We start from the raw sequence: 13,668 nt of genomic DNA, 5'->3' as shown, positions 1-13,668 counted from the left end.
CAAGCTGGTCCAAACACGCCAATATGAGGGTTCTCAAATTTTACACATCTTAATTTTTTATTTAATGTATTACCCAAGGCTCAGTAGGTTGTTTCCATTCAGGTTTACATTCTCAAGATCCTGTTTTTACTACTGCAACTCAATGATCACTCAAGGAGGTTTAAACATCTTTTTCTGTCATATTGGTACAGCATCTCTTGTTTTTTTCCCTCCACAAATATGCTCATCGTCAAGGTCAGTTTCTCTAGGCTTTTTTGAATAAACTTCTCAATTTGTATTTTATTGTTATACTAGAAGCCTGGTGCACAAAATTCATGCATTGGAGCGGGGGGGTGGGAGGGGTGGGGAGGGGTCCCTCAGCCCAGCCTGCACCCTCTTGCAGTCTGGGACCCATCAGGGGATGTCCGACTGCCGGCTTAGGCCCGATCCCCCCAGGTATCGGGCCTAAGCCGGCAGTCAGACATTCCTCTCACAGTCCGGGACCCCTTGCTCCTTACTGCCCACCTGCTTGCTGCTTCTTAGCGCTACCGCGGAGGCGGGAGAGGCTCCCGCCACTGCCGCTGTGCTAGCCAGCCAGAAGCTGGGCTCGCTGCTCCCACCACTGCCGCTGCGCTCACCAGCCATGAGCCCAGCTTCTGGCTGAGCAGCACTCCCCCTGTGGGAGTGCACTGACCACCAGGGGGCAGCTCCTGCGTTGAGCGTCTGCCCTCTGGTGGTCAATGTGCATCATAGCAACCGGTCGTTCTGGTCGTTCCAATGTAATGGTCGCTTAGGCTTTTATTATATAGATAGATGGAAATAACTTTAATTATTGCATTAGAATCTTTCCAGTTTTACTGCACCCTCATACTATGACAATTACTTGGCTAAACATAACTAAAATTATATTATGAAAATGTACAAATAAGGGTGCTAACCTTATCCCATTTTCCCCAGAGTTCTTTCAAATTAACAGAAGTCACACCAAAGACCAATTTGCCCAGGATATGTACACACCTGGCTCTACAAATCTGATCTGCAAATAGCTTCTTCACAAATTTTAAGTCTGGTTATTTAGTTATAGAGTCTGGTACAAAAACAAAGGAACATTTTCCCTGCCACACCAGTCAGCATAAGCTACAAAGACAAAAGAGTATAGACTAGTATTCTATCTTCTTAATAAAAGCACATAAGACATTAAACATTTAAAGTACTACATTTTCATTGCATGACTTTTTAAGAGTTGGTGGCAAATAGAAATCTTTGAAAAATCAATTTAAAAATTAAGACTGAGGTTTTTTTAAGTTTTGCAACAGTTCCTCAAATTTAGAAGCAAATTTTGTCTATGTGATGGGATATGACAATTTAAAATAATGAAAAACCCATTCAGACCCATGATCCCTCCAATCCAATGTTACAATGATCTTTATAGCGTGATTATTTGATGTAAATAGCCCATTCAAAATCTTCTACTGGTTCCATACCCCAATGAGATAAAATCTTAAACTCTGTTTTATAATATGCAAGACCTCCTTTTATTATCAAACATCATCTTACCCATGCAGGCTCCTTTTTGACAGATTTCTATTTAGTAGTTACATCCTATATAATAAAAGCCTGATATGCTAAGTGTCTGGTCGACCAGTCAGCCATTCAACCAATCAAAGCGTACGTAATTTGCTAATGATATGCTAAGGCTGTTCAACTGCTCACTAAGACATGCACGTACCACCAGGGGGCAGACAGTCAACTGGTCGACCAGTTGCTATGACATGCACTGACCACCAAGGGGCAGACGCTCCAACCAGTAGGTTAGCTTGCTGCTGGGGTTCGGCTGATCGGGACTGAGCGAGATGGGCCAGACACGCCCAGGAGCCCTCCTGCGGTCCCTCCCCAGCTAGCCAACCTCCCACGTCTCTCCCCGGCCCCGATCGTGCACCAGTGGGGTCCCTCAGCCTGGCCTGCACCCTCTCGCAATCCAGGACCCCTTGGGGGATGTTGGAGAACTGGTTTCAGTCCAATCCCACAGGCCAGGCCAAGGAACCCCACTGGTGCACAAATTCATGCACCAGGCCTCTAGTTTTCTTACATTTGTATACCTCCCACTAAATAGTCAGTTCCAAGAGTGTTCTGTCATCTTTGATTCTCTCACTTCTAGTGCATTGCTTGGCATTCAATAAATATCTATCTATCTATATAAAAGCCTAAGTGACTGTTACGACTGAACCGGAACGACCAAATGACCAGCCAGTAGCTATGACATGCACTGACCCAGACATTGCTGCTGGGGCCCTGTCAGCCCTGAATCGGGTTCACCCGCACCCCAGACCCAGACAAGAGGAAGGAGGGAGCGCAATTCCTCACAGAATCAGCTGTGCCTTAGCTTGCTGCTGGGGCCCTGACAGCCCCAAATCTGGTTCACCCACACCCCGGACCCAGACAAGACGAAGGAGGGAGCCCGATTCCTCATAGACTCAACCATTGGTTAGCTTGCTGCTGGGGCTCTGACAGCCCCGAATCTGGTTCACCCACACCCCAGACCCAGACAGGAGGGAGGAGGGAGCCCAATTCCTTGCAGAATCGGCTGTTGGTTAGCTGACTACTGGAGCCAATCTCCATGATACCTCCCCGCTGCAGGCCGGCCCCTCCCATAGCCCCAATCGCTGGCCAGGCCGAAGGACCCCACCCGTGCACGAATTCGTGCACCAGGCCTCTAGTATCTATATATATATAAAAACCTAAGTGACCAGTCGACCATTCAACAGATACCTATGACATGCACTGACCACCAGGGGACAAATGCTCTGATCGGTAGGTTAGCCTGCTGCTGGGATCCAGTCAATCAGGGCTGGGTGAGATGGGCCGGACACACCCTGGAGCCCTACCCAACCCCAATAGTGCACCAGTGGGGTCCCGGATTGCGAGAGAGTGCAGGTCAGGCCAAGGGACCCTACTGGTGCACGAATCCATGCACTGAGCTTCTAGTCTATATATAAGTGCTAATCTGAAAGATGATAACATCTGAAATACTCTAGAACCTTTTAAAATCTGACATTCATGAACTTATTTAAATCATTTTTCAACTGTAATCTTATTTGTTTTGGGTATATGGAAGATTTCACGTAACATTTCTTTTTAATTTCAGGATTCTCTTTGAAAACAAAACAAAAAACCACAAATTCAGATACTGGGTCCAAATTCTCACATGGGAATAATGGACTAAAGCTAACCCATAGCTTCCCCCTTCAGATGAAGCCTGTGCTCCAAAGTTTATCACTATCCCCACATAGCCAGTTTCGCCCACTTTTACTAAATGCCTAGCTCCAAAAAGCATCTGAACATTAAGTCCTTTATTTATAGTTTTACATCCCTAGGCATTTTCTACTTAAGGGATTTGGTGAAAAAGCGTAAGTTCCTCCATTTGCATCATCATCACACTGGACTTAATTTTTTTTACCCACAATGATACCGAGTTCTTATTCCTGGTACAGTGCAATATCCCATATATTAGATCAATTTCCCTAAATATACATATATCTCACACTCATACACATATCTTTAGATTAACTACCATCATCTTTCTTAGGAAATAAAATGCAAATGTTTTCCCCTCTCTTAGTAGTATAAGCAGTTACCTGGAAAATTCAATTTCTTAGGCTCCACTGTGTATGAGGAAGACATTACTCTTCCATTCGTTGCAGCAGCTTCTTGGTAGAGAACCAGTTTCTGAGTCATATCATTTAAAAGATTCAAACATTCCCTTGAAATGGCCGTCCAATTGTGGGGATGTCCACCTAAGAGGTCCAAACACCAACTTTTAAAATGTATATAATTGTATAGTCCCTCAAATGAGGAGAAAAATCAGTTAGAAATGCTACATTACACTTTGCATCAGGGTCCATTTTTCTCAATTAAGCTACTATTTATATTCATATTCATGCCATCTAATACACAGTTCAATAAATATTTGGATGAAATAATTTTCCCCAAAGTCTATAAGCAAAAAGTTGCTCTTTGCCATAAAAATCTCTCAAACTGATCACTAAAATAAGGCCAAACACTAGAGAATGGTTTGAGTGCAAACGCGCAGGGTTTCTTTACTAACAATACTGAAGACTCAAGACTAAGACAACAAACACTAGCATGTCTAATGAGATGTATACGATGGCCCCTGGTGACCTCTAAATTGTTATATCTGACCCACTGTGTTTCCTTATATGTTCACTTGTATAATAGTCCCTATATGCTATTATATCCATAGGAGTTACACATTATTTGGTAATAATCACACTTTATATCTGAAGAGTTTACATGTCTGCTGAATATTTAAGTTGAGCTATATACCCCACACTCTTCTTTCTCATTATCTTTTGTTTTTCTAAGACTTTTACCTCCTAGGGCTGTCATGTAAAATCAACTGTACTTCATTATGTGTTGAGAATAGCAGGAGTCCACTGAAAATTGGTTTCCCCATCCTGGGTGCCAATCATCATTCTCTTTTACTTAGATCCCCCCTTAAACATTTCCCCTTTACAACTCAAGAGGAACACTGCTTCACTTGCAAGCTAACAACATATTCCATCAGCAGGCCCTAGAATGTTTTATACTGCTGTAACTCAGGACCACTAGGCAACTACATAATGGTCCATTTAAATTTTAATAATATGCCCTAGAATAAAAGTTCTCTGGCAGAGAACATGCCACCTTGTTACAGTTTACCTGAATATCTGGTGAAAATATTTAATGTATAGAGAATTCCTAGCCCCAGCTGGTTTAGCTCAATGGGTAGAGCATCAGCCTGGGGACTAAAGGGTCCCAGGTTTGATTCTGGTCAAGGGGACATGCCTGGGTTGTGGGCTCAATCATCAGCAGGGGACATGCAGGAGGCAGATGATCAATTATTTTCTCATCATTGATGTTTCTATCTCTCTCTCCCTCTCCTTTCCTCCCCAAAATCAATAAAAAATATATATTAAAAAAAAGAGAATTCCTAAGTGAATCTAAGTCTGATAGAAAACTATTGCTATAGTTATTCTCCATAACATCAGCACATCTAGTGCTGATGTTATGGAGAATAACTATAGCAATAGTTTCATGTTACTAAAAGTTTCAAAAGTTTCAATAGTTTCATGTTACTAAAAGGAGAGTAGCTTCATTTCTTTAAAATATATTTTATTTATTTTTTACAGAAAGGAAGGGAGAGGGAGAGTTAGAAACATTGATGAGAGAGAAACATCAATCAACTGCCTCCTGCACACCTCCACTGGGGATGTGCCCGCAACCAAGGTACATGCCCTTGACCGGAATCGAACCTGGGACCTTTGAATCTGCAGGCCGACGCTCTATCCACTGAGACAAATCGGTTAGGGCGCGTCAATCTTTTATATTTTTATATAACTCGATTTTATTTCCATGTAACAATTAACTATAAAGAAAGTTTATTTTATAATCTCGGAATGGGCAAGTTTAGCAAAATAATGAAGAGCTAATTAGAGAGACGGGGAAAAGCTACCCAGTTCTCTGTTCCCGTATTGGCTAGGGATGTTTCTTTTTTTCCTAGAAATAAGGCAGAGCACTGGCACAATTACAGTCGTGAAGAGGTTGGCAAGTGAGAGAATCACCAACAGCATCTTTGGGTCACCATCAAATCTAGTTCCTTTCTAATTTTTTTTTTTTTAAGGGAGGCAGAGTAGCATGGCAGGAAGGGGAGCTCTGAACATGGAAATCAAATATCTTATTCCAACTCTGACATTAACTTTATTTAAGCCACTTATTCTCTATGAGAATTAGGTCTCCCATCTAGAAATTAGACCACCTGATACACCTGATATTTAAGACCCCCTGTAGCATTAAAACTTTTAGGATTCTTAAACTGCATTCTCATTCTAAAACTGTCAATCTACTTCATACTAGTAGTTTCTTCAAGTTAAGGGAAGGAGGGGGCTGAAGGAAATAACATAAAAATTTAAAAATACCTTTCCTGATGACACAAGTTCTAACCACAACGACATAAACACTTTGTTTTATTTACAAGATTTAAATCATGACTTCATTTAATGGGCTCATTCATGTGATATTTTATTAAATACTAGAGGCCCGGTGCATGGAATTCGTGCACTGGGGGGCAGGGGGATCCCTGAGCCCAGCCTGCGCCCTCTCACAGTCCGGGAGCCCTTGGGGGATGTCCGACTGACATGGAGGTGGGAGAGGCTCCCGCCATCGCCACTGCGCTCACCAGCCAGGCTTCTGGGGGAGCACAGTGACCACCAGGGGGCAGCTCCTGCATTGAGCGTCTTCCCCAATGGTCAGTGTGCTTCATAGTGACTAGTTGTTCCACCGTTCAGTAGATCTGCATATTAACCTTTTATTATATAGGATAACTATCTCACCAAAAACTTTAAATAGAACACTTTCTGCATACACATGCCTAGTCAGTTCTATTACTTTTAGCATTACCTGGTTGGCTAAGACTAAAAACTTCTTGTCTTCGTGAAGGAGAATACTGAGAAAGCAACATTAGGTCCTGCAAGGCCAAATACTAAAAGGGAGGAAAAAACATAGTTTACTTTTTTTACTATTTACATAAAATCTTACTTATAAGTTGGGCTCAACATGATATATATAAGGGGAAATCAGTTGAAATTTTTCATAAAGAAAATAATATTTAACCTTCCTTTTTAGATTTCCAGAACTTTCCTATCTCTATCCTCTACAGCAGTGGTCGCCAACTGATGGTCCTCGAACCACTGGTGGTCCATGAGGTCCGAAAGGTTGGCAACCGCTGCTCTATAGGATACCCCACCCACTACAGGTCCCCGCTACACAAAACCATAGAACTCTCTGTGTTCTTTCCCATCTCTGTGGTGAGAAACATAAACATCACTTCCTCCTGGAACTTTCCCTGGCCTCCCTCACACAAACATACTATACACTACAGTTCTCAACTGTGGCACTTAACATAATTTATTGTAATTGCCTGTTTACTTGTCTCACCTGTTCCACCCACCAAATTGTGAGGCAGGAACAAAGTATTGCTTGCTACCACACTCAAAGTCAGTGCCTAGCACACAGTAGACATGCAATGTCTGTGGTACTTTATTACCAAAAATTTTCATTTTGTTCCCTGTCAAACCTCTTCACTCATCATTCAGGAGACCATACCTTTTGTGAAGCTTCCTTATGTTGGTCCCAAGAGGAATAAATGGTTCAAACTCTACTTACCCTAGTAAATTTTCATTATTTTGTGCATCTGCCTTTTCCATTAGGCTGTGCTACATCTTACTCAACTTTACACCCTAAGTAACTAGCAGTGACTGACACCTGCCCAATAAAGATTTGTTAAATCAATGTTAGGTATTTTTGTTTACCTATTTAATTAGTCATAATTGATAATTAAAGGTAATCAGAGCCTCAGTGGTTCCTTTTCTTATTGGTTTATAACTTTTCCAGTGCAATCAAAACTATGAAGTCTAACTATTTCAATTCTCTTTTTAATTACTATGACCTCTTAACAGGATCACATATATTGTAGATCTACTTTAAAATTTCAAAATGCAATTTAAATCAAAATAATTTATTCTCATTTAATTTTATTTGTAAATTTATTGCAAATTCTTTAAACTCTTTTGGACTAAAATTTATTTTAAGATCATAATTATTATTCATATCTTGAGAGTTCACTGAATGTCTACACACTACCAAGCACTACCTTTACTCATAATGGCCAACAATACTACATGAGTGAAAATACATACTGATCCAGTGATTTTAAAAATCGATAGTGCTTTGTTTTGTTACCATGAGGAGTTTGTGAAAAGCTAATGCATATAATCATATTTTATGTGTGGAAATATTTTTATACCTATTCTGAATATAGATTAGCTTAACTTTGTACACATTCATTTTAGTCACTTGGAAAAAAACTGAAAAAGTAAACAGCATGCAATGTAGCATGTAACTGATTTTTACAATAAAAGTTTTAGAATATGCTAGGCCCTCAAAAATATATCTAAATACCTAAATATATTATATATTAAGTCCTTCTATAAGTTAAGTTAGAGATGACTGTGTAAAGATATAAAATGCACAGTTCTGGTACCTTTATGATGAGGGGCGGATTATTGTTCAAGACTTTTGGGAGGCATTCATCTGACTCTTCTGCAAATGGTGGTTGAACAGGGAACAGATGAGCCTATCAAACATAATCAAAAGGACTATGAAAGTGAGTATTTCCATGGCTTTATTATAGTCAGTAAGTACTAACTGATATTAGTTATAAAAAGAGACCAAATTAACATCTTTACTGTTCCTTGCAAATAGGTTGTATTAAAGTTATATATACCCAAACATACTACTTTCTAAAAGGTTACTCTTTCAATTTTATTAGATCTCTGGTTTCCAGTAATGAAACAAATTTTAGAAGCAAAGATTCTTTGAAGCCACTAAAAAATATAAACCTACAGAGATGGTAAAATGAAACCAAAACACTCATTTTCCAAGACAAACACTTGGATGATAAAGACAATGTAAATCCCATCCATTTAAAAACATTTCTTCAGCCCTGGCTCAGTGGCTTGGTTGTTGGAACCTAGTCCCATACACTAGAGGAGTTCAATTCCCAATCAGGGCACATACCTATGTTGTGGGTTCAATCCCTGGTCAGGGCAGGTACAAAAGGCAACTGATGGATTTTTCTCTTTCACATCAATGTTTCTCTCTCTCTCCCTTCCTCACTCTCTAAAAATCAATAAAAACATATCCTCGGATGAGGATTAAAATCCTATATAAAAAAGGGTAACATGGGAGGATCCAAGATGGTGGCGTAGGTAAACACCTAAACTGCTGCATCACACAATTTCAAAACTACAACTAAAAGACAAAACATCTATCACCCAGAACCATGGGAAAGCTGGCTGAGTGGAAGTTCTACAACTATAAGGAAAGAGCTAACAGCATTGAGAGGTGCACAAGCGCTGAAAAGCTGAGGTACGGAGGCGCGCAAATCGGGCTGGCGGCGGGCGACTGGGAGCGCTGCTTTTTTCAACCCGAAGGGAGACAAGCTCCCAATTACTACGAACTCCAGTTTCTGGGGAGAAGCGGGAGACCCAAACTCCTACGGGGAGAAGCTGGACTGTCTGCCATCGGGACGGAAAGTGAGGGAGGCTTGCTTGCAGGGCTGCATGCAGGAATAATTGTTTATTGTGCTGGGGCTCGGGACACGGGGACGCCGTCGGAGACGCAGAGCTGGCTAACTGGCAGCCATCGCTGTTTGCACGCCCTAGCCTAGTGACGCTCTGAGACCCTGCCCTGCACAATCTACAAACCCACCCAAGCTCCAAGCAGCAGCTTTAGCATATGAATGGCCTGCCCTATCGCAGCTTAACCTAGCAAACTTGCAGCCCGGGTAAGACAGCTCCAAAACCTCCAAACCCCAAGCAAAGAGGAGAAAACTATAGTTCTCTATGTAGCTCCTGCTGGGTGGCCTCAGACAGTAGCTGACCTGCACCCCATTGGAAATCCAGAAACCAGTGTACCTTGTGGTCAGTATGAGACACCAGATTTCAACTCCTCACATCCATAAGTGACACATTCAAGAGGCAGACTCAGTGAGCACCAAAGCCCCACTGAAACAAGTCCTGCACCATAAGCGTGTCTCCAGCGCAGCAGTTCTTCCATTATAGACACAGTGGGTCCTCACAGCCAATTGGCCTGGAGGTCAATTCCTCCCAGTGTACCAACAGCAATCAAGGCTTAACTACACCAAGACTTTGCACTCAGCCCACAAAGGGGTGTACCAAGAGCGTCCACCTCAGGTGATTGGGGAGGCTGAGCTACTGGCCCCTATAGGTCACCTACCACACAAAGCCACTCCGTCAACACAGGGAAGCAGCAAAATGCGGAGACAAAGAAACATTTCACGAATGAAAGAAATGGAGGAAAGCAAACTACTGGATGACATAGAGTTCAGAACCACATTTATAAGGTTACTCAAGAATCTTCTAAAAACCGCCGAGAAACTTGACGAGACCTCCGAGGAGCTTAGTGAGACCTTCAAGGACCTTAATGAGAATGCCAAAAAAATGGAAAAGGACCAGTCAGATATTAAGCATACACTGTCTAAAATAAAGAATATACAGAAACTCAACTGTAGATCAACGTACCCCAAGAATCAAACCAAAGATCTGAAATATGAGAAAACAAAAAACACCCAACCAGAAAAACAAAAAGAAAAAAGAATCCAAAAATATGAAGATAGTGTAAGGAGCCTCTGGGACAACTTCAAGCATACCAACATCCGAATTTTTGGGGTGCCAGAAGAAGACAGAGAGCAAAATATTGAAAACCTATTAGAAGAAATAATGACAGAAAACTTTCCCTACCTGGTGAAAGAAATAGTCTTACAAGTTCAGGAAGCGCACAGAACCCTGTACAAGAGGAATCCAAAGAGGACCACACCAAGACACATCATAACTAAATGCCAAGAGCAAAAGACAAAGAGAGAATAGTAAAAGCAGCAAGAGAAAAACAGTTAGTTACCTACAAGGGAGTACCCATACGACAGTCAGCTGATTTCTCAACAGAAACTATGCAGGCCAGAAGGGAGTGGCAAGAAATATTCAAAGTGATGAATAGCAAGAACCTACAACCAAGATTACTCTACCCAGCAAAGCTATCATTCAGAATTAAAGGTCAGATAAAGAGCTTCACAGACATGAAAAAGCTAAAGGAGTTCATCACCACCAAACCAGGATTACATGAAATGCTGAAGGGTATTCTTTAAGAAGAGGAAGAAGAAGAAAAAGGCAAAGATAAAATTTATGAGCAACAAAATGACATCAAATACATACCTACCAACAAATGAATCTAAAAATCAAGTGAATAAAAAATCTTAAGAACAGAATGGACTGGTGAATATAATAGAATCAGGGACATAGAAAGAGAGTGGACTGACAATTCTCAGGGGGAAGGGCGTTTGAAGGGTGCGGGAAGAGATTGGACAAAAATCTTACACCTATGGATGAAGACAGTGGCGGTGGGGGTAAGGGCATGGGGTGGGGTGGGGAATCAGGTGTAGGGGAGCTATGGGGGGAAAAAAAGAGGAACACCTGTAATAATCTGAACAATAAAGATTTATTTAAAAAAAAAAAAAAAGAATCAGCACCTACGTAAATGTAGAAGACTTAGAGCAGGGAGGAACTTCTACAGCAGTCCTGTGGCCTAACCTTCTAATTTTAAAAATCAAGAAATTGAGACCCAGAGAAGTTAAGTGAGTCACCAAGATAACACAGTATTTAAACCTAGATCTTTTTTTTTTTTTTTTTTTTTGTCACCCAAGGATATGTTTTTCTTTATTGATGAAAGAGAGAGAGACAGAGAGAGACAGCTAGGCTGCCTCCCGTATGCACCCTGACCAGGTATCAAACCCATAACTTTTTTTTTTTTGGTGTACAGAACGACACTCCAACCAACTGAGCCACCTGGCTAAGGCTAGAACCTAGATCTTTTGATTTTGATTCTTGGACCACTTGGAAGGTTGTATTTCTCCATATAAATCTGCAATTGAAAATTCATGAAGAGTGAACGAAAAATATTTTTAAGAAATGTTTTATGGTTTCCTGTCTTATGTTTAAGTCCTTTATCCATTTTGAGTTTATTTTTTGTGTATGGTGTAAGTTGGTGGTGGTCAAGATTCATTTTTTTTGCATGTATCTGTCCAATTTTCCCAACATGATTTATTAAAGACTGTCTTGACTCCAAAAAAAAAAAAAAAAAAAGGGTAATATGGCCCTGACCGGTTTGGCTCAGTGGATAGAGTGTCGGCCTGTGGACTGAAAGGTCCCAGCTTCGATTCCGGGCAAGGGCGTGTACCTTGGTTGTGGGCACATCCCCAGTGGGGAGTGTGCAGGAGGAGGCTGACTGATGTTTCTCTCTCATCAAAGTCTCTAACTCTCTATCCCTTCCTGCCTCTCTGTAAAAATTCAATAAAATAATTTTTTTTAAAAAAAGGGTAACATGCAAATTGTCCCCTCACCCACAGTTCAACTGGAGTTTGACTAGGGGGTGGGGCCAGCCCACCAACCACCCAGGGGCCCTCCCCCCGGCCAGTTCCACCTCCGATTGTCCCACACCCCAATCAGGGGCGGGGCCAGCCCACCAACTGCCCATGGCCCCACCCAGGCCAGCCCCGCCCCCAATTGCCCCAGCAGGCCAACCTCCCATGTCCCCTCCCCCACAGCCAGCCCCACAAATTCGTGCACTGGGCCTCTAGTTATATATATAAATAAACATTTCTTCAATATAATTTCTTTATACATCCTTGCCAGTATTGTTATCTCTTGTCATTTTTCAAAATATTTTTTTAATTGATTTTAGAGAGAAAAGAAGGGAGAGGGATGTTGAGATAAAAACATCAATGAGAAAAACACCCATAAGCTGCCTCTGCACACCCCCTACTAGGGATCAAGCCCACAACCAAAGCATGTGTCGTGACTGGGAATCGATCTGATGACCTCCTGGTTCATGTGCCGACGCTCACCACTGTGCCACACCCACTGGCTTCAATATACATTTTTAAAGTTTCATTCAAAGAACAAATATTTTATTGCCTTACATTTAAATATTTTAGTAGTATCTATATCAATAGCACATAAAAATACTTTAAAATTCAGGCCCCTCTAGTATGTACTCAACAGAGAAATGAAAACCTTCAGAAGAGAATTGGATTGTAGGTAAAGCATAGTAAACAGATACCATTAGATGTCCAATCAATTCAGTTACCAATAATTCAGAATACCAACATTGTTCCTCATTATATAATAACAACAGCCCTAGCCGGTTTGGCTCAGTGAATAGAGCATCAGCCCAAGGACTGAAGGGTTCCAGGTTCGATTCCAGTCAAGGGCACATACTTCAGTTGCAGGCTCAATCCCCATGCTAGAAGCAACCAATCGATATGTACTACTCACTCACTCTCTCCCTCCCTTCTACTCTGTCTAAAAATCAATGGAAAAAAATATCGTCGGATGAGAATTAACAAAAAACAACAACAACAAAGTAAATGATGGTTAATAAATGATGCATCCCTAGTGAAGTCTCAGAAAAGAGATCAAAACCCAATTTACCAAAATTGCTTTGGGCATAACAGCATGCTGATCAGTGCTCTACTAAAAATAAGTATGTGTAGTACTCCAAAATACAAATGTATTAACAAAAAAATCAGTACTAACCTCTGTGGCATAGATTTTGAAGAGTATCCATGAGATGTACCAAGTCATCAGAAGAAAGACTCCACATAACCAGACATGGTAGAGTAATGAGAGATTCAAGAGGCCACTCACAGTATCAAGAGGCCTATGAAATTGCCTATGAAAACAAAAATTACTACTTAATCCTATGGGGAAAAATACAGTCTAAGCATTTAACAGACTTAGGCACAACACTGAGAAACAAATAAATCCTATTTGCAAATAATAATGGTAATAGACTCCCCTCATTTTGTGCCCTATAGAATTCTTTCCCTAATACCTTCTAACAAAGAACATAAAGGGAACCTAAAAGAGTAAACCTAAACTGGCACTCAGTTTCTTGTGTTCAAAATCTTCACTGCCACTTACTATGGAAAAAGAATAAGCCAAACCTATAAACCAACCCCTAGAAGTTGAGTAAAATTATATTACTGTTGCTTTCTAG

The 13,668-nt window shown here is 41.1% G+C and overlaps 1 protein-coding gene across 2 annotated transcripts in view; it reads right to left on the bottom strand.

Annotated features, from left to right (window-relative positions):
* The window catches only part of NDC1 (NDC1 transmembrane nucleoporin), a 61,583-nt gene that overhangs the window by 24,251 nt on the left and 23,664 nt on the right, over positions 1-13,668 (bottom strand). For both annotated transcript variants that reach the window (XM_080655940.1, XM_080655939.1), the window contains exons 8-11: positions 13,206-13,341; positions 8,078-8,170; positions 6,436-6,517; positions 3,615-3,773 (exon numbers count right to left, since the gene is read on the bottom strand). In XM_080655940.1, the coding sequence (XP_080512066.1) occupies positions 3,615-3,773; positions 6,436-6,517; positions 8,078-8,170; positions 13,206-13,341 (470 nt within the window). The remainder of the gene's footprint in view (positions 1-3,614; positions 3,774-6,435; positions 6,518-8,077; positions 8,171-13,205; positions 13,342-13,668) is intronic.

Source organism: Plecotus auritus (genome assembly GCF_963455305.1).
Source record: "Plecotus auritus genome assembly, chromosome: 2".
Classification (NCBI taxonomy): domain Eukaryota; kingdom Metazoa; phylum Chordata; class Mammalia; order Chiroptera; family Vespertilionidae; genus Plecotus; species Plecotus auritus.
Note: the sequence above shows the minus strand (reverse complement) of the source record. Positions and strands in the feature narration are given on the sequence as shown.